Genomic DNA, 23,364 nt, shown 5'->3' with positions numbered 1-23,364 from the left:
ATTAGCCAGATTTATCAAGAAAAAAAGAGGGAAGACTCAAATCAATAGAATTAGAAATGAAAAAGGAGAAGTAACAACTGACACTGCAGAAATACAAAGGATCATGAGAGATTACTACAAGCAACTCTGTGCCAATAAAATGGACAACCTGGAAGAAATGGACAAATTCTTAGAAAAGCACAACCTTCCGAGACTGAACCAGGAAGAAATAGAAAATATGAACAGACCAATCACACGCACTGAAATTGAAACTGTGATTAAAAATCTTCCAACAAACAAAAGCCCAGGACCAGATGGCTTCACAGGCAAATTCTATCAAAAATTTAGAGAAGAGCTAACACCTATCCTTCTCAAACTCTTCCAAAGTATAGCAGAGGGAGGAACACTCCCCAACTCATTATACGAGACCAGCATCCCCCTGACACCAAAACCAGACAAAAATGTCACAAAGAAAGAAAACTACAGGCCAATATCACTGATGAACATAGATGCAAAAATCCTCAACAAAGGACTAGCAAACAGAATCCAACAGCATATTAAAAGGATCATACACTATGATCAAGTGGGGTTTATCCCAGGAATGCAAGGATTCTTCAATATATGCAAATCAATCAATGTGATACACCATATTACCAGATTGAAGGATAAAAAGCACATGGTTATCTCAATGGATGCAGAAAAAGCTTTCAACAAAATTCAACACCCATATATGGTAAAAACCCTCCAGAAAGTAGGCATAGAGGGAACCTATCTCAACATAATAAAGGCCATATATGACAAACCCACAGCCAACATCGTTCTCAATGGTGAAAACCTGAAACCATTTCCATTAAGATCAGGAGCTAGACAAGGTTGCCCACTCTCACCACTATTATTCAACATAGTTTTGGAGGTTTTAGCCACAGCAATCAGAGAAGGAAAAGAAATAAAAGGAATCCAAGTCAGAAAAGAAGCAGTAAAGCTCTCACTGTTTGCAGATGACATAATGCTATATGTAGAGAACCCTAAGGCTCTACCAGGAAACTACTAGAGCTAATCAGTGAATTTGGTAAAGTAGCAGGATACAAAATTAATGCACAGAAATCTCCTGCATTCCTGTACACTAATGATGAAACATCTCAAAGAGAAATTAAGGAAACACTGCTATTTACCACTTCAACAAAAAGAATAAAATGCCTAGGAATAAACCTACCTAAGGAGACAAAAGACTTGTATGCAGAAAACTATAAGACACTAATGAAAGCAATTAAAGATGATACAAACAGATGGAGAGATATACCATGTTCTTGGATTGGAAGAATCAACATTATGAAAATGACTATACTACCTAAAGCAATATACAGATTCAATGCAATCCCTATCAAACTTTGAATGGCATTTTTCACAGAACTAGAACAAAAAATTTCACAATTTGTTTGGAGCCACAAAAGACCCCGAATAGCCAAAGCAATCTTGAGAAAGAAGAACGGAGCTGAAGGATTCAGGCTCCCTGACTTCAGACTATACTACAAAGCTACAATAATCAACACAGTCTGGTACTGGGACAAAAACAGAAATATAGATCAGTGGAACAGGATAGAAGGCACAGAGATAAACCCACGGACATATGGTCACCTTATTTTTGGTAAAGGAGGCAAGAATATACAATGGAGTAAAGACAGCCTCTTCAATAAGTGGTGCTGGGAAAACTGGATAGCTACGTTTAAAAGAATGAAATTAGAACACTCCGTAACACCATACACAAAAATAAGCTCAAAATGGATTAAAGACCTAAATGTAAGGCCAGACACTATAAAACTCTTAGAGGAAAACATAGGCAGAACATTCTGTGACATAAATCACAGGAAGATCCTTTCTGACACACCTCCTAGAGAAATGGAAATAAAAACAAATATCAACAAATGAGACCTAATGAAACTTAAAAGCTTTTGCACAACAAAGGAAAACATAAGTCGAAAAGACAACCCTCAGAATGGGAGAAAATATTTGCAAATGAAGCAACTGACAAAGGATTAATGTCCAAAATTTACAAGCAGCTCATGTAGCTCAATATCAAAAAAACAAAGAACTCAATCCAAAAATGGGCAGCACACCTAAATAGACATTTCTCCCAAGAAGACATACAGATTGCCAACAAACACACATGAAAGAATGCTCAACATCACTAATCATTAGAGAAGTGCAAATCAAAACTACAGTCTCACCTCACACCAGTCAGAATGTCCATCATCAAAGAATCTACGAACAATAAATATTGGAGAGGGTGTGGAGAGAAGGGAACCCTCTTGCACTCTTGGTGGGAATGTAAATTGATACAGCCACTATGGAGAACAGTATGGAGGTCCCTTAGTAAAAACAGAACTACCATACGACCCAGCAATCCCACTACTGGACATATACCCTGAGAAAACCATAATTCAAGAAGAGTCATGTACCACAATGTTCATTGCAGCTCTATTTACGATAGCCAGGACATGGAAGCAACCTAAGTGTCCATCCACAGATAAATGGATAAAGAAGATGTGGCACATGTATACAATGGAATATTACTCAGCCATAGAAAGAAACGAAATTGAGTTCTTTGTAGTGAGGTGGATGGACCTACAGTCTGTCCTACAGGGTGAAGTAAGTCAGAAAGAGAAAAACAAATACCGTATCCTAACACATATAATTGGAATCTAAAAAAAATAAATGGTTCTGATGAACCTAGGGGCAGGACAGGAATAAAGATGCAGATGTAGAGAATGGATTTGAGGACACGGGGAGGGGCAAGTGTAAGCTGGGACGAAGTGAGAGAGTGGCAGGGACTTATATATACTACCAAATGTAAAATAGATAGCTAATGGGAAGCAGTCACATAGCACAGGGAGATCAGCTCAGTGCTTTGTGACCCCCAGAGGGGTGGGATAGGGAGGGGGGGAGAGTGACGCAAGAGGATATGTATAGCTGATTCACTTTGTTATACAGCAGAAACTAACACACCATTGTAAAGCAGTGATACTCCAACAAAGATGTGTAAAAAAAAAAAAAAAGAAGTCCTTCGTCTGCCATAGTCTAAGATACTAGTGACTTCATAATGAATAGGTGAAATAAACATTTAGGAATTCTAATGAAATTAGTTAGAAGTCTTGAGTAAATATATTTCTCTAGTATAATGTGCTGGCTTTGAAGAAAATTATTTTATTTGAAGTGTTTAGTTTCTAAAGAATAATTCAAGAAAATGGTTTTGTTATCTCTTTTGAAATGTCAATGATTTTGTATTAGAAAATAAGAAAATCATGTCCTCTTTTGTTACAAATCTTTGTGATTAAATTATAATTAAATTTTTAGCCATGAAAAGAAAGATAATAGTTTGTGAATACTAGTTTATAGTACTAAGAAGATTGCAAGGGAAATGATTGGGCTACCTAAGACAAAGAAATTATTTTAAACATCTTTAACACTGTTTTCGTAACAGTCATACCAAATAATTTTTCTAGCAACAGATAATTGTTCTAATTCTGTGCAAACTACAAATTATACTTGATGTGGCCATTCTTGTTTATCCACATGAACCCTGGAATGATGGTGCTGAAGAGGACTCATCTAGTGACCAAAACTGTATTTGACCCTTGAAGGAATCAAGTTTCCCGAAAATGTGCATCTGAAAGTAATGCAACACTAAAAATCTATCTTGCAGTTTGAACTTCTACGTTTTCATAACAGTTTATCATGTTCATTCCGTGTTCTTATCTGCATTCCAACTTCTTCTCCTGGTATTATGTTTATTTATTGAAAAAATGTTACATACAGTGGCTGCTCTGTATGAGGTACTGACCCAGGCACTAGCATGAGACAAAGCTCCTGCCCCCAACGGGTTCACCTTTGAGTGGAGGTGAGACCCACACCAGTTGAACTAAGCCATAAAACAGGAGCACATGTGAACTAGTGCCACGGGAGCTATAGAATGCTGTGGAATTTCATAGGAGGAGGGGGATCACTGGTAACCTGCATTAAATAAAAAAATGATAACAAGAATCTTTTCAGTTGCTTTGAGTTTTTAGGGAAATCCTTCAGATATCTGGTCTTCAACTTTCTTACTGATAAATGTTGAGTAAAGGCATAACCTGTACTCCATGACTGGTTTGAGGGAGATGACCATTCTGAAATGCTTGTGATCAAAGGTTTTGAAATTAGAGACATAATTCAGTTCAGGGAGAGGCCAGTTTTTGGCAAGAAAAGAACAATTATGTCTGCCAGTACTATCAGGGCCCTTTCTCCTCTGCAGAGTTTTAACATTTGTCTGAATTTGGGAGGGTGAATGCCTAAAATGAAAAATTGTTATCTTCCTTTTTACGAGCAAAAACAACTTTAGACTATTAACCGTCTGTTAGAAATGAAAGTTGGCACAGAATTTGGAATGATTATTACTAAGGGTAGACCTCCCAGTTTTGGGGTGGATTTCATTTTATTTCAAGTAACATTACTGTGAATGTAAACCTCTAGCTTTCTAAGCTATGCAAAATAGCAAGCGGTTAAATACAGGTTTTAGATAGGTAGGAAAAATTAACATACAGGAAATAAATTATTATTTCACTGTATGTAGCAACTACTAAGAGGAATTCATTGAGACTTTAGAGGGAAACAATGAACATACCTCGAAATTGGAAAGTAGCCTCTGTTGGCCATTTAAAGTAAGGAAAGTTGATTTAGGTCAAAAGGAAAGGAAAATGTCCTGGGGTTGAAAGTTAAGTGTTATAAGATGCCATTAAAGGGAGGTTGTAGAATCTCCTTTTCTGGAAATGTTTAAAAACACGACAGATCTTCATCTCTCAGAAGTGTTGAAGTTCAGTCCTGCCTTGAGGCAGGAAGATTAACTGGATTACGCCTGTGTGGTCTCTCAAGTCTTTGGAAGAGCCCTTGAATGCAGTAAATATTTTCACACTCTGTTGGCTGAAACTATTGTTTCATAGCTGTTCGTTTTAACCTTGGTTGTCATAAGACCAGAGTGAATGTTTGTATAAGTAACAAAACTGAATTTGGATTTGACGTTGACAATGTAAGTTGTGTGTGTACCTGAATCAGTTTTAAAAGCATCAAAGTACATGTAGTGCTGAAACTATTCAGAGCATAATTTAGTCTTTTGATGATGTGGAAAGTCCCTTCTTTCTTGCAAGTTCTCAATGACAGTAATCATTTAATAAATAATTACAAAGCAACTTCTATGGACATTGCAGGATATAAATATGAATTAGGTATGGTTCCTGCTTTTAAGGATCTTTGTCTACCAGGGGAGATAAAACATATGCACGCATCATATACATGATAAGTGAAAAATAAAATAATCGGGATAGGAGTCACACCAAAAAAGGATTAAACAGTGTTGTGAGAGTTCAGAGAAGAGAAAGCAAATTCCTTTGGGTTTAACCAAGGAATACTTCCTGGAAGAAAAATATATTGAACTGGGCCTTAAGGAGTATGAAGCATTCTGAAGGGTGGAAATAAAGAAAATGACAGAGGTGGAATTGTCCTTAGCAACTCCAAGGTACGGAAAGTTCAGCTGAAGCTTAAGGAAGTTGGGGGACAGGGACATAGGCTGGAAGGGTCTCATATGGCCAGTCTCAAGTGCCAGGACAAAGTGCTTGGGTTCTGATTGCTCAGTGCTTACGATCCCTTGGCAATGATTAAGCATTAAAGGGTCTCTGTCCCTTTAGGATTGTAATTTACCATTAGAGTTGCAAGCGGGGGAAGGCTGTAACAAGGAGCCTGTGAAAGTCACCTCTGAGTCACCTGAGCCAGTTTGCTTGAGGAGTATGCTGAGAAACACTAGTTTCAAGGCATGTTAATAGGTGTTACTCTCCTCACCAAAAGTAATTGAGAAATAAAAAAGTTACACAGGGCTTCCCTGGTGGCGCAGTGGTTGAGAGTCCGCCTGCCGATGCAGAGGACACAGGTTCGTGCCCCGGTCTGGGAAGATCCCACATGCTGCGGAGCGGCTGGGCCCGTGAGCTGTGGCCGCTGAGCCTGCGCGTCCGGAGCCAGTGCTCCGCAACGGGAGAGGCCACAACAGTGAGAGGCCCGCGTACCGCAAAAAAAAAAAAAAAAAAAAAAAAAAAAAAAGTTACACAACTAAATGAGTTTAATTGCTAGAGGACTTTTCAGAGACTTTAATATTGAGAATCGCATAGAAAATCTTAAGCAGGGTAAAATATGTACCATTTCTGGATGATGTAATCTCTATTTCACGGACTGTCTCATGAAACTGCTGTTCCTTGGTGTGCACTTTGGGGAACGTTGCCCGACGCATTTGCTAATGATGGCTGGAACATGAGTGGTGGTCATATGCATGGAAAACATTAGATGTGTGTCCTTATGGAGGCAGCATCAGCCGTTCCTAGTACATAGCAGGCATTCAGTAACTACTGCAGAAAACTAAAGCATGCGAGAGTGAATTATTGATTTTTTTAAAAAAATCTTATTCAATTTTTTTTTTTTTTGCGGTACGCAGGCCTCTCACTGTTGTGGCCTCTCCTGCTGCGGAGCACAGGCTCCGGACGCGCAGGCTCAGTGGCCATGGCTCACGGGCCCAGCTGCTCCACGGCATGTGGGATCTTCCTGAACCAGGGCACGAACCCGTGTTCCCTGCATTGGCAGGCGGATTCTCAACCACTGCGCCACCAGGGAAGCCCCCGAATTATTGATTTATTAACAATACTTGGCCCAAGACTGGGAGTCCAAGATTTCTGGGAACGTGGGGAGTTTTGACAAAGTTTTGGCTATGCTAGAAATGGTAGCATCATGGAAAGTTAGAAGGAACTGGTTTAAATGAAAGTTGATCACTTTAGTGTTTCTTGTGAAGCCACGGAAGGTCTGGCTGGAGAGTTTCAGCGGACGCTGGAACCATAGACTTGGGAGAGAAGCCATTATTCTTTCTCACTAAAGGTATCATTTAAAAAATTTTGGCTAAGATATCTCCTTGTTTGAATTATGGATAAATAGCAATTTCTATATGCAACTTAGTCTAATACAAGAAAATAACCATCAATTTAGTCTGAAAGAAACTTCAGGGTTAATAAAGCATCAAACCTATGGTGTTTTTTCGCTTTTTTGGGTTTTTTTTAATAAGACAGTATCAGGCACCCTCATCTTCATCAGTGAATTTTTTTTCAGTCTGATTTACTCATGGAAGTTAATTAATTTTTAAGTTTAATGTTTTGTTCTTTCATTCAGGTATTTGCGTTTGATTATTGCTTTTGGTCCATGGATGAATCTAACACTACAAAATATGCTGGTAAGTTGGCTCTCTCTCTGCACTTGACGGTTGGGCCTCTGGCCTCTTCTTCCGTTATGTCTGTTTTCTTTAATTATTCTGGAGCTCTGTTTTTCCCATAAAATTCGCACTCATTCTTTCCAATTCTGGCACGTGGGCTTTGAAGTCAGTAAGGTTTGGTTTTAGGATCTGGTTCAGCCATTTACTTGCTGAGAAGCCTCGGACAGGTTTTTTCCCAAACTCATTAAGCTTCAGGTTCTTTACCTGTAAAGGGGGTATGAAGTGTCCTCAGAGGTGTTCCAAGGATTAGAGATAACGAGGAACCACCTCAGGCCGTTAGTGGAAGCTGTTGTGGTTCTTACACGAAGAGGAGGTTTAATGTGCTGTGCCTTCCCTTGCCTCTAACTTTCAGGGAAGGCACTGCTCCGCTTAAGCAAGCAAAGCGCAGATGCTGTTGGTTTCCAGGGCCCCCTCGCATCCTGAGTGTTCTAAAGTAGTCAGTGGTGATATGAACTAAAACTGTACATTCCTCGGGGAAACATTGCCGCAAGGCCCCACATTTTGGTATTGTTCCTTCCTTGAGGCATTTTATCCCTACTCCATTAGATACAGAAGACTGAATTTTATTTGTGATCACAGGTGAATCTTCACCTTTCCTAGGAGTTAAAATTACTTTAGCTCAAGAGGGAAGCATTTGTTTTAGTGGAGGAAGTCTTCGTTCCTTCCCTTCTGACTGTGACCCCTTTTTCTTAGATATATAGTCTTAATGAGCATTTTCTCCGTATTTCTACTTATAAGAATGTCAGCTGAATGACTTTACCATTTACGAAAGAAATATTGAAAGAAAGAGGAAGGAAGGAAGGAAGGAAGAAAGAAAAACAGTGAGGGGGTGATGGAGAAGATGTAGATCTTAAAAGATTAGAGGGTAAAAGAAGTTACTTGCTTATAGGAAGTTTTGTTTATTGGTAGCCTTTTCCTTGCTGCATAAAGAAATTATTTGATGTATACTTTTTTCAAAAGTTAATGGCTGGAGCTAGGAAAATTCCTTCCATTGCTCACATTGGGTAAATTAGCCTTTCTTTCCAAACATCATTCCTGCAACTTCAGCAATGTATTTTATTAATGTGAGTAAACAGTTCTTCATATTGGTTGTGATTAATTTGTCTTTTTATCCGTCCTTTGGGAGTCTACATAATAAATTCTACAGAGTCTAGGAGAGTCGGCCTTGACTGTTAGCACAGTATAATTTTGTGCTGGGTGTGTGCTTTTGGATTTAAATAAACAAAAGTAAAACACTTCATCCTGTGACAGAACCAGATGAGGACAAATGCTATGGCTATACAAAGTCCAATCTCTCACTCTGTTCAGTTGATACTATTCAGGATATAGTCAGATGTAGCTCCCTGTATTAGAACTCTTACGCAATTGTCAGATACTTCAGAGGACTCCTCATCCCTTATAGATAAAAATCTGTACTCTTTGGATGACATTTAAGATCCTTTATTTTATAACCCCATCTACCTTCCCCACCCTCTGCTCCCTGACTCCCCACCACCCCTTCTATGCTCCAGCCCAGTGTTTCTTTTTATTCAACCTAGGAAGCCAGAAAGGAAGCAATACAGTGTCAAGGAAAGCACACGGACTCTGAACTCCACCCTGGGTTTAAGTCTCAGGAAGCTTGCTTTGGTTCTCTTAGACAATTTAATCTCTCTGAGTTACAATTTCTTTCCTGTAAAATGGGAAACATGGCAGTGATAATACCTATCTTACATGTTGTTATAAGGGTTCAGTAGGTAACTTAATGAGCTGACCAGTGGAAGGTGCCCATAAATGATACTTCGTTTGGCTTTTCTGTAAGTGAGGATGCAGAAGTAGGAGTGAGCATGGTGTATAACACTGGTCTGAGCAAAAGATGCATTTTGGGGGGGAATCAGTGGGAGACCTATTTTTACGTGTTAAGTGAGGCCAAATAATAAGAAAGTTTAAAAGCTAGACTAAGAAATGTAGATGATATGGTGAAAAATAGGGGAGGGGCTATTGGAGTAATGGGGTTAAAATAATGCTTTAGGAAGATTGTTTTTCTCTTTCTTTTCCGTATCTCTACAATCACATCCTCCATTACTGCCCATAGAGACCATTCTAGCTTTCTGCAATGTATCACTCATACCTCTGAATGTAGGACAAACTTTTTTTTTTTACTAGAGATAATTTTATTAAGTACAGATGATAAAATTAAAATGTGAAACTCAAGATTTCTGTAGCTCTTCATTACAAATAGTATGTGCCGAAGTATTTTAAAAGATAAAAATGATTTTTAAACATTTTGATAGCTTAAACTTTACTAAATTTTAGCTTGCATGATCACATCTAATACCGTGTTTCTGATATTAACCCTGAAATAGGGTTCTCTTGGTCGATGGAGCAGAGTCTGTTTACAAAATGTGAGGAGACAGTTTCTTACTCTTTAGGTATCACCATTATTGTACAAATTCTGTGACCACCTCAGCAAAAAGTAAAATTCTTGCTTATTATTCTTTCAGGGTTTTTTGCACTCATTGTAAATAATTTGCCTAGTGAATATATTACTAGTAGATTACTTGATTGGTTTCTATACTAATATGATTTCCTTTCTCTTTTTTTAAATTTAATTTTTATTTTATATTGGAGTATAGTTTGATTTCCCTTCTCTTTAATTAAAAAAAAAGCAATTCCTTCTTAATTGTGAATAGAAACATTAAGATAGAAGTATTCATTCTCTGATGGGACATAGAAGAAATGGAGAAGGGGAAGCACATAGTTCCTGAAACTGACCTATTTGTCAGACTCCATGAATAATGGCATCATTGATACTGAATCAGAGCTCTTGAGGCAGCTCTCAAAACTTGGGGGGCAGAGAGGAGGAGGGAGAGGGGAGAGAGACAGATGAGTGCATGGATTGAAAGAGCAAAGAGAGGCTCTCAGTTTCATGGGGTGTGTCAAATGTTAAATTCGCAATTATGTTTTACGTTACTCTACTCATTAAAAGCTATAGCAAGCAAGAGCTTCCACTCTCAGACTGATTTAGAAACCCATAATTCTATAGTAGGTATAATGGCACTGCATTGGGTTGGGTGGAGTGATGGAAGCATGTGGGCTTTTTATTTGAACTGCCTGGGTTCCAGTCCTGCCTCCCCCACCTTTCATCTATGTAAGGTCTGGTGAGTTTTGTTTCCTCTTAGGTTAAATAAGGCTGATAATAGTTCTGATCTCATAGGGTTGATTTGAGGACTAAATGACCTGTTCATGTAAAGTACTTAAACCACAGGAAATGCTCACTTAATATTTATCATGGGGCTTCCCTGGTGGCGCAGTGGTTAAGAATCCGCCTGCCAAGGCAGGGGACACGGGTTCAAGCCCTGGTCCGGGAAGATCCCACATGCCGCGGAGCAACTAAGCCCCTCCGCCACAACTACTGAGCCTACACTCTAGAGCCCGGGAGCCACGCCCGTGTGCCACAGCTACTGAGCCTGCACTCTAGAGCCTGTGCTCCGCAGCAGGAGAAGCCACTGCAATGAGAAGCCCACGCCCCGCAGCGAAGAGTAGCCCCTGCTCGCCGCAACTAGAGAAAGCCTGCGTGCAGCAACGAAGACCCAATGCAGCCAAAAATAAATAAATAACTAAATTTAAGAAATATTTATCATCATCTTTATCACTGTCACGTTGTAGCAGTAGTAAGGATAGTAGCATCAGTCCTTTGGAGAGAAAATGCATTGTGTGTGCTGGTATTTATGAGACCTGGTTTTGTCACAAACTGCTAAACTTTGGGGATGTCTGTTTCTTCATCTGTGGAAGGAGAATATATAGCCTAGAATGATCTCAGATCTCTTCCAGCTCTCAGATTAAACATGAATCAGACATTTTATGCTGGCCACACAGCTGTTGCAGTGGACTTTTCAGAGTCAGATCAAAGGCTTGATTGTTAAGCCATTTGAATTGCATTGAATCATGCTTTGAGACATTTCACAATTTAAATATATTATCTCTTATTACCACCTTTTGGTTAGCAAGTCTGCGCATAATTCTGAATCTTTAAGCAAAAACCCTTGTGCCAGGGCTAAGAAAAAGCAGAAGTAACCTGCAAAATTAGGCACCCACAGCATGGGATTTCTACATAAATCCATTTCCTCTCCCCAAGCCCATATATACATACACATAAACATAAATCAGGGGCTTCCCTGGTGGCGCAGTGGTTGAGAGTCCGCCTGCCGATGTGGGAGACTCGGGTTCGTGTCCCGGTCCGGGAGGATGCCACATGCCGCGGAGCAGCTGGGCCCGTGAGCCATGGCCGCTGAGCCTGCGCATCCGGAGCCTGTGCTCCACAACGGGAGAGGCCACAGCAGTGAGAGGCCCGCTAAAAAACAAACAAACAAAAAAACCCATAGATCAACATTTAGGATTATAATGTTATTATAGTGAATACTGATAAACTTGAGAGCATCATAACAGATAATAGGCCTTTTTAAATGTTTAAATCACTACTAATTTCATTTAAGGCCTTCTCGATAATAAATCAATACATTTTTTATCACTGTCTAAAATGTGTCATGTTGGTTAAATAACAATGACTTCCAGTAACCTTGGTTTTGCTTTTCTTCCTAGCAGGAGAATATTTTTCATAAACCTGTTTTTCTATAAATCTTCATACCAAAAATAAAAATCAGTCTAGTGGTGGCATATCTGGCTATCTATATGGACAAGAACATTTCCTGACCTGAGAGATTCTAAACTGTTGACTTACAAATTATATGACAGTTCTCACCATATGGTATGTCGCTCAGATTTGCTGAAACCTGTGTTTTCAGGCATTGTAATACGCTGCAATTCAGGAGAAACGTTCTACGTCTGATTCTTGTTCTGCTAACGTTGCTTTGTACTGTGAAGGGACAGCTGAGTGCTCCTAGCTATGGCTATTGCCGTGGGGAGAATAGCCATGTTTGATTCTGTTCCCATGATGGGAGCGTTTATGGGCTCAGAGGTAGAAATGGTTTCTGTTTCATATTGTTTAACTGTGCATCAAAATTTACATTCTAAAAGTTGACAGTAGCCAAAATAGAACCAGTTTTTTAATCAGACTTCCAAAATATTTGTTAGAGCATATTGTATTGATTCATTATTTCACTATTCAAGTGTATATGAAGACCTCAGCAAGTGTCTTGTGTAGAATAAATACTCAGTAATTGTTAGCTGTTAAGTTTATCAAAACTGTGGAAGTTTTCCCTGTGGTTATGAGAAGCAGTAGTAGTTGACTATATGAAAAGTTTGTTAGAGATTCACTATAAATGGTGCATGCCATCTTAAAAGACATTTATGAAACACTGACTGCAGAATCCTTCTAGATTTTTCTTTCTCTTTTACAGTCTTACAAATTCTTACCCATACCTAACCTGACAGTTCTTTTCGGGGCTCACCTTTATCCAGTTGTTCCTCAGCATCCAGACTAGTTTTCTTAGAACCAGCAACTCTCTTTTTGCATTTGTTAGTTATGTAATTACAGAGAAGTGTAGCTGACACAAACCAGTTCAGGAGCAAACACAACTGACCCTTTGTGAGAACCTAACTCAGCTGGTGGGAGTCCAGAGTTGTCTACCAGTTGGGTGATTTAGTGTGCAGTAAGCCATCAGTGTATTTTACAGATGGAAGAGAGAATGTTAATTGAGAGAATCGGGTAAGTGAAGGTCAGTTAAGAAAAATTTCTCTGAGATAAAGTAAGCTAGGCTGACACTGTTAAATTTTTTACAAGAGTGTGTGTGTATGCTTCTCTTTCTTCTCACCTCTACTCCCAGATTTTTTAATCCCACCCAACGCTGCCTTCTTCCACTTTCCTTTCTTTGTCGACATCTATTCCTTAGAGTATTTCTTGGCGCCCAGAGACATCACTTAACTTAGTTAAGTGTGTTTAGAGGGGTGGATAATAATAACAACAATAGACAATAGAGTTCTGAGCACTAGTTTCCCAGCACTGTGCTCATCCCTTTATCTGCAGCAGGTCATTTAATTGTCAAAACACCAAATTAGTAGAAACTGATATTGCCCCCATTTTACAGATGAGGAAACTGAGGTTCAGAGAGGCCCTGCTACTTGTAAGGGAGCTGAAAGCAGTGGTAAATGCGGATTTGGGTCAATGACAGTTATGTGTGAAGATTTTATAGATTCTACTGCAATCCCAGGCTCTCCTCTCTTCTCTCTCATCCCAACAAGAGGCTGTGCCTAGGGAATCATGTTATTGGAGTACTCTGGCTTGGAACCTAGCCAGGAATAATACTATTAACATTCTCCCTCCTGTCAGAAGTTCTCCAGAGTCCTGAATGCCTGTGTTTGGTTTGGGCTTTGTTCTCACCTCCCCTCAAGTGCTGTCAATCTTGTGCACCCCACAGTCCAGAAGAGATATTGAGTCAGGTCTGCCTCTGTGTCAGAGAAACACAGTGGCAAACACTGTCGAGCAGGTAGAGGTGAAGAACAGCTCCTTTTTCAGCAGTTGTTATATGTGAAAGTACCCTCCTGAACCACTCCAAAATGCATTCTCTGTGAGACAGTCCTCACAGCTCTTTCGTCCGTGGCCCCGACGCCTGACCCCTCCTCTGTGACTCAGCCACTTTATACGGCAACAAAGAAAGGAGCTGAGGTTCACTGCCAGCTCATGACTGGCCCCAGCGCTGTCAGGGGGTGGAAACATCCATCTGGGCCAGTCACCCAGGCCGTGCTGCAAGGAAAACTCCTGAGGACTGCAGTGCTGATAGCTCCCAGATGCCACTGTGGAAAATGACCCCGTGTCTACCTTTACCCTCCAGGCCCAGGTTCTCAGGGTCATTTTACCAAGCCCCTTAATGGCAATCTTCTATAGTTTATTAAAACTTAAATTTCCTATCATCAAGTCAAGCCTTTAAAGCCCTAGTTCCTTTATCTAAACTCTGTAGTTTTTGGTCATTTAACTTAAACCAGGTTTAAAGTCACCACATGTGACAGTTTCTGAGAGTTGCACTGTTTGAGGGAGAGATTACCTGAAACCTCGTCCAGGTTCGGCATTCCTCGCCCCTTCAGGTATGTGTGAGGTGCCTGACTGGCCTTGCCCTGCCCAGGTGCTCGGATTTAGAGCTGGGCCACCTGCCAAGTCCAGACTCATCACAGTCGCTAGTGCTGTCAGCCTGGTTAGGAGTGGAAAAACACCCTCCCAGACGCGCATGCCCAGGAACTCCAGATCATAAATATTGAGCTTAACCCTTTTTTTTTTTCACTCTTAACTCCAGTGAAAAAAGAGATGGGGAAACGAAGGAAAACTGGGGATTCTGTTTAAAATGATAGAATCGTGTTAAAATCCCGGCTGCTCTTCCACGCCGCTACCTTAGAAATATTCTGTGCACATGTCACGTCCAGTCTTGTATCTCCATATTTAGTGCTTTGATCAGCCATGATCTATGTGAGACTGCCTTGGTTCATGCAGATTGTGAATAAAACAAGCTTATGCCCTCTTATTTTGTTCTCCCATTTCCTAGAGCATAGCCCACTGTGATGTTTCACCCTGTTCCTCGTACGCTGTCAAGTGTCAGCATATGCATGATATGCACTTTCCCTCCCATCCCTAGTTTCTCTTCTGTGCTTTGCTATCAGAGCCCTGCTGCAGTGAGAGAATTACCTTGGTTACTGAGCTCCCAATGCACACGCCTGGTAGCTTTGAGGCCATTGCTGCTATTCCCAGGAGGGACAGGTTACATACAAGTGTGGAGACTCAGGGTGTTAGCTTTTCAGAGAGCTGTATCATGTGTGACTCAGGGTTGGGCGGGTCAGGTCTGTGACTTTGCTTGCAGAAATTCCATACAGGAACCTTCTCTACTGTTCTGACATTGTGTTGTGGTTGCTTTGGGCATGCCTGGGTTTTAAGACTTGTCCACACAGCTATAGGAGTCTAATCATAAACCCCACAGAGGAAATTGGCATCTTGGTCATGGTTATGAACAAGTGAGACCCTGTGGATTCCCCGTGCCAGGCACGTGGAGCTGACTTCTGTAGAGTGGCCATCTCCCCTCTGGCAGGGGTCCTGCGGAAAAGTCACAGGCTCTTGGGTTGGACTGTGTTGTGCCTTTGTGTGGTTTGTCTGGGATAGAAACAGATTCTCATAGGTCCTCTAGCTCCCCTCAGGACTTCTGAACTTGCCCTTCCGTTTCCCTTCTGGGCTGGTACGTATTTCCCTAGACAAGTGGCACTTCGTCCCATTTGAGTGTGAACTGGAGTCGGGAAACATTTAGGGTAGGGATAGTGCATCTTTTATGGATTCCCTGATTCCCACTCTCCAGCATAAATAGCTCTGTGTGTGTGTGTGTGTGTGTGTGTGTGTGTGTGTGTGTGTGAACTAAGCTTCTAAAAGCAGTTGACAAATTGCTTTTTTTCTATGCCGAAAAAAGGGACTGCTGTGTTTAAAAAATAAAAAGGAACAAAGTAAAAAGAAACAAATAAACAAACAAAAACACCTTCAGTCTTTTGGATAAACCAGACTCTCCTTAATAGACTGTATAAGGGTCTTTGATGGTTAATATTTTCTGTCCATCACAGAGTGAAGTGTAGCCACTGTTCATGTTTCATGGAAAACTGGTTATGCTGAGGAGGACAGAAGACCGTATAGAGTCTACAGGGCATTTTTAGGCTTTGGTTGACAGTCTTCACTTTTTTCAAATAATCATTTGTTTTACCAGTGGTGGCTGAAAGTCAGCAAACCAAAGAATTGATTAAGTATAACCCCAGCCAGGGATTCGTAGAGCTACAAAGGCACCAGAATAAAAAAATAAGGGGAGCTCTATAGAGTCTGTTTGCATTCAGTTTTATTGATATGATTTATTTAGTTGTTTTTTTCCCTCTACCTTTCTGAGATATCTTAATGTTATTAAAAAAATGGTAAATATTTTTCCTCCACTGGACAACATGGGTTGGCGTATTCTGGCCCAGATAATAATTAATGATACTGTTCCTTCTTCCTCTCCTCATCATGACCCCCCCTACACATACACACACATTCACACACACCCTTCTTTCTGTCACGTGTGAGTATACCACCATTACATTTGGTCAGTGGAATTTTAAAGGTGGGACCACTAGAGGTGCTAGAGAAATAGCAATAAATGATTCCTTTAATTTTTTTTTCTAAGAGTAAGTGTCTTTTATCTTTAAAATTGGATTGCCTCACAGAATTGTTGCAAAGATAGAGGAACTATTGAAGGAAAAATAATTAGATGATTACCTCCTTTTCTGCACCAAAATTAATTATAGTTGATTAAAGATTTAAGAGATGGTATTAATTATGGATATTAGCTAAAATATATTCTAGACTTTTAATGGCCACCCACTATGGCAAGTGCTTTACTGTACTGCCTTATCTAATCATACCAGCAACCCAGTAAGAGAGCAACTATTATTCCTGTTTTACTAGTGAAGGAGATCTTGCCCAAGATTACATAGCTGATAAGAAGTAGAATTCAGATTTGGATATAAAACTGGAAAAACCAAAAACAAAGCTAGAAGAAAATATGGGTGAATAACTATGTAATTTGGGGTAATAATAATCCAGAATGATTTTGGAAGCATAACATACACCATATAGATGAAAATCATAAAGGAAAAGATGAGAGATTTGAATATGAAAGACCAAAAGCTTTTGTATGACAAAGAACAACATAAGACTGAAAGGTAAATGACAGATTGGGGAAAAATATGTACAATATATAATAGACCAAAGGTTAATATCCTTAATATATGATGGATATTTTAAAATTAATACTTAATCAATTACTAAACCAATTGATTTATAAAAATAAACATAGCACCCAAATAGTCAGTTTACTGAAGAGTAAATACAAATGGACAATAACCTAAGGAAAGGAAAATTTAAATTTAACAACACAAAAGGCCTTTTTTTTTTTTCTGTTAGTCAAAGCCAGGAAGAATGATAATAGCCAGTGTTGTTGAAGGTGTAGAAAAAAGATTCATGCATTGCTAGGAGGGTTAGTGATTTGATATTTTTTGGAGTTTTGCCTAGTAAAGTCAATAGAAAAGTGTACAAAGATAAATGTGTAAGAATAAATATTGCAGAAAAAAAGAAAAAGGAAATAATCTAAGTATCTATAATAGGTTGTATCAGTTAATAATTGCATGTTAAGTATACAGTGGAAATTAAGCAGAGCTATTAAAAATGTTAATGTTGATGAATCTTTGTAGAGGTGGGAAAGTATTCATTATTTCTTAAAAGATAATAAATTTCCCTTGAGACATGAAGTCATAGACAAAATGGATTCCATTCTCTCTAGAATCCAGTCTTGCTTAGATTTGTAAAAATACATGAACTTTACAATATAATTCTTTGTATTTTCCCTTTTATAAATTGTGTTTTGGGATAGCTATTTAAGGATGGAAAGGAGAAAAATTCTTTCCAGAAACACAGTATAATTGTCTTCTACTTTTTCATATTCCACTTTGTGTTTCCCAGAATGTTTTCCTTTCCTAGTTATAACTAAAACTTTATTAAATACAGTAAATCTCAATTATATTCTGTCTGTCAAATGTAACCATAAATATCTAACTAAAAGAACTTGACTTTTTGGAAAGCATATTTGTACATTTAGTGGAAATCAAAGAGACTGGTTTATTTTTTTCAGTCGTATATATTTTGTTTCAATGTCTAGGAGGTAATTATGGATGTCAGTAAAAGTGTAATCTGTAATTTTTATCAAAGTTATTCGATTAGTTACATATTATGTTGACACGTCTGTTCACACCCCAGGGCCTTATTTAACAAAGACTATTGTAATCTTGAGGGGCTCATTAGAATTTCAAAAACAGCCATACTTTATCCAAAGTGTAAACCCTACAATTAACTTCTTAAGTTCAACCAACAATATTTTGATGCCTCTGTCATCACTAATGAGGAAAGGGACGCCCAATTAAATACACATTAGTCTAAAAACAGTAGTGTCACCAGAGCAATTCAGTAAATAAGAGTGTGTACTGTGTGCCAGGTACTCTGCTAAGATGCAACAGCTCCTGTTTTCAAAGGAGTTCACAATTCAGTGGTAGAGACAGACATGGGAAAAAAAAAAAAAATACTGCAGTGTGTTGAGTTCTGGGAGTTTGTTTTTAAAAAAAAAAAAATACCACGGAGACCAGAGGTGGGAATAACTGATTCCCAGTGTCATGAAGCCTGAATCACTGATTATGGATGGGCCTCAGTCCATCTGGGAGTCAACACCCACAGGCCCTGCCACTCGCTGGTGGCCCCATCTTGGGCAAATGACTTACTCTTTCAGAGTGCTGCCCTCATCACCCCCCCATCTCCTTATTGATCACAGTCCATATCAAGCCATTGCAAGGATTCAGCAGAATAGAATACGGAAAGTGCACTGCAAACGGGGCAGTTGACAAAAAAATACTTTTTTTCTTCTTAGCAGCATACATAATAAAAGTATACAAGTTAAATAGGTTAATTCGTATCCTATTTAGTATCTGCAGTAATTTGGAAACAGGCCAAGCTGAAATTCATTCTTGTATTTTTTATATCCTGGAGCATTCTTTGATCATTTTTTGTTTTTCGTGCAATTTTAGTATACACACCCTGGCTGGTGGTGGTGTTGGTTTTTTCACCTGACACATCATAAACCTATTTCACGTAGCTCTATAGCATTCATTCTTGTTTTTTTTTCAGTTAATGATCTTTGGTTTTAAAAGATGATTCCTACCAAGGAAAAAGAAGACTTGTGATTTGCCCTTGCAAAAACATTGAGAAAATAATTCCTCATAATTCCAGCCTACTCAGCATCAGAAGCAGAAACCAGAAAGTAATCCATTTCACTACCTGATAAAAGAACAGATATAAATCCTTGATTGGTTAATGACTTCAGGCTCTGTGAAGCCAGGGTGAAAGGCTCTTTGACCACAGTGCTTCTCTGCAGTTGAGTCCTTTCATCAACTCAAGCTCTTGCTTTTTTCCAAGTTACGAAATATGAATCAAAATCATGAGTTACAGTCAGGATGTTGGACCTAGCCGAGTCTTAAAGCATCTTGTTCCCATCCTCACCCTACTCCCTTTATGGGGGCTGGTTAACCAGTGTGGAAGATCAAACGAGATTGCTCCATTCATCTCTTTGTGCCAAGAAAGTGGTGTTTTTTCAGTGCCTTTGATGGCATTTGGGTCCTGGCTGAGGACCACCATCAATTCTCACAAGCCTGAGCACAGGCTGTGTTTAATTCCCCATCTTCTGCACTACAGGACTTAGGTCCAGATTTAAGCCTGTGTTTTGGCATAGGCCTTGGGAATACACGTGGAATAAGGAAGGTCCTTTGAGAAAACACGTGAGAAAAGAATATCGATGTGTATCAAAGATCAGCAACAGGATGGGTCAGATATTTTCTTAGCACAAGACTCTATCATACTTAACTATAACATAAAAGCATCTTTTTATTGGACTATAGTGGATTTACAATGTTGTATTAGTTTCAGGTGTACAGCAAAGTGATTCTGTTATACATATACATATATCTATTCTTTTTCAGATTCCTTTCCCATATAGGTTACTACAGAGTATTGAGTAGAGTTCCCTGTGCTATACAACAGGTTCTTATTAGTTATCTATTTTATATATTGTAGTGTGTATATGTCAGTTCCAATCTCCCTATTTATCCCTCACCCCCCTTTATCCCCTGGTAACCATAAGTTCGTTTTCTACATCTGTGACTCTACTTCTGTTTTGTAAATAAGTTCATTTATACCCCCTTTTTTAGATTCCACATATAAGTGATAATCGTGATATTTGTCTTTCTGCATCTGACTTACTTCACTCAGTATGACAATCTCTAGGTCCATCCATGTTGCTGCAAGTGGCATTATTTTGTTCTTTTTTATGGCTGAGTAATATTCCATTGTATATATGTACCACATCTTCTTTATCCATTCTTCTGTTGATAGACATTTAGGTTGCTTCCATGTCCTGGCTATTGTAAATAGTGCTGTAGTGAACATTGTGATGCATCTTTTTGAATTATGGTTTCTCAGGGTACATGCCCAGGAGTGGGATTGCTGGGTCATATGGAAGTTCTGTTTTTAGTTTTTTTAAGGAACCTCCATACTGTTCTCCGTAGTGGCTGTACCAATTTACATTCCCACCACATAAAAGCATTTTTGAAGGTGTGTCTTCAGTGGATAAGAGTTTTGACAATACTTTATTATCCTCCGAGTTTATGTTTGTGTGCACATACACACACATCTTCAGGTAGTCTTCACAACAAACCGTATTTTTAGGAAGCCTCTTACAGTTATACCCTTTTAAAAATATCCACATATTTCACTAACATGTTTTAAATGCCTCTTCGGTAGAAGTCCATAGTTGAGAAATAATGTTATATAAATTTGGTATATTTTCTTCTGATCCAGTTTTTTCTTTTTTTTACTTTAACACACATAGATATTACACATACTATTTGACATAAATTTTTACATTATATGTACAGTCTGAACATGACTTTTTTTAAAACTCAACAATGTTTCTGAATTCTACATTGTTTACACACATAGATTTGTTTTGCTTGTTTATTTAAACATGGTGTGTAATATTCCGTCATATAAAATACATTTTACTTATCTACTCCCTTGCTAATGGGCATTTAACTTGATTCCAGCTTTCAGCATTATAAATAATGCTGCCATGAACATCCTTTTACAGGGATCTCTTGTGGGAGTGAGTCTCTAGGGCAGATGCCTCACAGTGGGTCAGAGAGCCTGGGCATATTCCTTTTTCTTGGTGCTTTGAGGTTTTCCTTGGAACAGCTGCATTTGTTTATTCTCCCACCAGCAGCTTATGAAAATACCTATTTCTTCAATCCAGCTATATTTGATACTGTCAAGGTTTTGTTTTTTTTTTTTGCCAACCTAATGATTGGAAGTATTATTTCTTTTAAATTAAATTGATTAATTAATTTATTTTTGGCTGTGTTGGGTCTTCGTTGCTGAGCCTGGGCTTTCTTTTCAGTTGCGGCGAGCGGGGGCTACTCTTTGTTGCGGTACACAGGCCTCTCATTGCAGTGGCTTCTCTTGCGGAGCACAGGCTCTAGGTGCACAGGCTTCAGTAGTTGTGGCACATGGACTCAGTAGTTGTGGCTCGTGGGCTCTAGAGTGCGGGCTCAGTAGTTGTGGTGCACGGGCTTAGTTGCTCTGCGGCATGTGGGATCTTCCCGGAGCAGGGCTCGAACCCTTGTCTCCTGCATTGGCAGGCGGATTCTTAACCCCTGCGCCACCAGGGAAGCCCGGAAATATTATTACTTGTTTCATGTTTACACTTTTAAGAGTCCCATTCTGCAACCATGATATGTCATAATATAACAAGAGACTGCTAAAATCAGATGCATCAAAGAAAAACATATACCCAAAAGCTTATGTTCTATTGCTTTATTTCCAAACGTAAAAGGAATTGTCATTTGGATAAAAAGATTAAACTGACTCATTCTTGGACAAACATTTATTAAGCATTTTGTACTAGGCACTAGGATTACAAAGATAACCAGATTATAGTCTGACATCCATCGGGGCTTCTCATTCCAGTAGAGGAAAGAGGTACTTAAAGCAGTAGTTTCTGCACAGAGGAAGGAGAAAATCACTTTAATTGTCTTAATGGTGGGGACTGAATGTTAGAAAGGCACCAATTTCAAAGGGTAGTAAATGCCTCGTTAAGCATTTAAAAAGATTTTCACACCTTAATCTTTAGCTGGGCACTACCGTAGTATAGATGGTACATGACAGAACACCCCCAAGAGCCACAGTGAGCTGTAGACAGGCTCACAGACGGGAACCTGTCCCCAGATCCCCTCTGGGAATACAGGTGAGAGGTGCCTGTGCTCAGCACATCCCCTCCACCAGCGGTGAACAGCTGCTCAGCGTCTAGCATGGACTTAGCACCGTGCTGGGGGCAGAGGTGCACACACATACCAAGATGGGGATGATGAGGTTCCTGCTCGTCGGAAGCTCAGAGTCCACATGGGGAGATAAGACAGTTTGTGTTGAATGACACTTTCCTACTAACTCAGGAAAAGAAACTAAACCAAATTCAAATGATGCTTCCATACGGCCCACAGACAATGGACAGGAAACTTGAAGGCCTAGAGAAATGTCTTAGAGGGAAACAGTGGGTAGAATCATGAACGGATCCAGGTACTGAGCTATAGTGTAGAAGAGTAGATAAGCAAAATTGAATACAATAAGTTCTTTAATCCACAGCCCTACACATAGTAGATATGCAATACACTTAACATCTTTTTGGATTGAGAGAATGTGTTAATGACTGGGGCTCGGTTATTACTACAAATATGTCAAGAAAAATCAGTCTTTTTAGTTTTTTTGTTTGTTTTGTTTTTTAGGTCAAGAAGTGGTTTTCAAGTGCCTTGGGGAAGGAATTCTTGAGAAAGCCTTTCAGGGGTATAATGCTTGCATTTTTGCATATGGACAGACAGGTAAGTAGCCACTTACAGTCAGTGATATTAAATGTGCATTTCTTAAAACATAGATATAGAAAACACTTTGGGAAACCATAGAAAAGCGCTTCTGACTTCACGGGTTTGGCTGAATTAGATGATCAAAAGTAATCTTCATTTTGAAGGTTTGACAGTTGTGGTAACTGAGTAATTTTAGTGTTAATGAGCAAAGCTAGTTTTAAACTATTAAGTGTCATTTTCCTAAATTATAGTTTTAACCTGTATTTGAACTAAGAAAATAATTACCAGTTTCTCGGTATAAATGTTATAGTGAAAAACTGTAGAAAAGCTCTTAGTATCTTCCTCTTAGTATCATCTAGAGGACTTCACCAGGATATTAAACAAAAACAGGCTAGTGGCTCAGCCATTAGCCCTCTGAGCCACCATCATTTCAATTATAAAGTTGGAATAAATCAGTAAATCATAACAGTACTGCCTATTGTTGCATCACAGGACAATTAGGGGAATATATGTCAAAGCACTTTCACAAATGTGAAATATTGATATTTTGTGGGTAAAATACTGTTAATGTTACTTGATGGTGATATTTGATATTTACCATGTGTACTTTTAAAGATTAC

The 23,364-nt window shown here is 39.1% G+C and overlaps 1 protein-coding gene across 1 annotated transcript in view; it reads left to right on the top strand.

Moving 5' to 3' along the window:
• KIF13A (kinesin family member 13A) overlaps nucleotides 1-23,364 on the top strand; it is a 216,568-nt gene that overhangs the window by 110,736 nt on the left and 82,468 nt on the right. Inside the window, 2 exon segments of the mRNA XM_060023590.1 lie at nucleotides 7,210-7,270; nucleotides 22,670-22,762. Of these exon segments, the coding sequence (XP_059879573.1) occupies nucleotides 7,210-7,270; nucleotides 22,670-22,762 (154 nt within the window).

This window comes from Delphinus delphis, chromosome 10 (assembly GCF_949987515.2).
Source record: "Delphinus delphis chromosome 10, mDelDel1.2, whole genome shotgun sequence".
Classification (NCBI taxonomy): Eukaryota; Metazoa; Chordata; class Mammalia; order Artiodactyla; family Delphinidae; genus Delphinus; species Delphinus delphis.
Note: the sequence above shows the minus strand (reverse complement) of the source record. Positions and strands in the feature narration are given on the sequence as shown.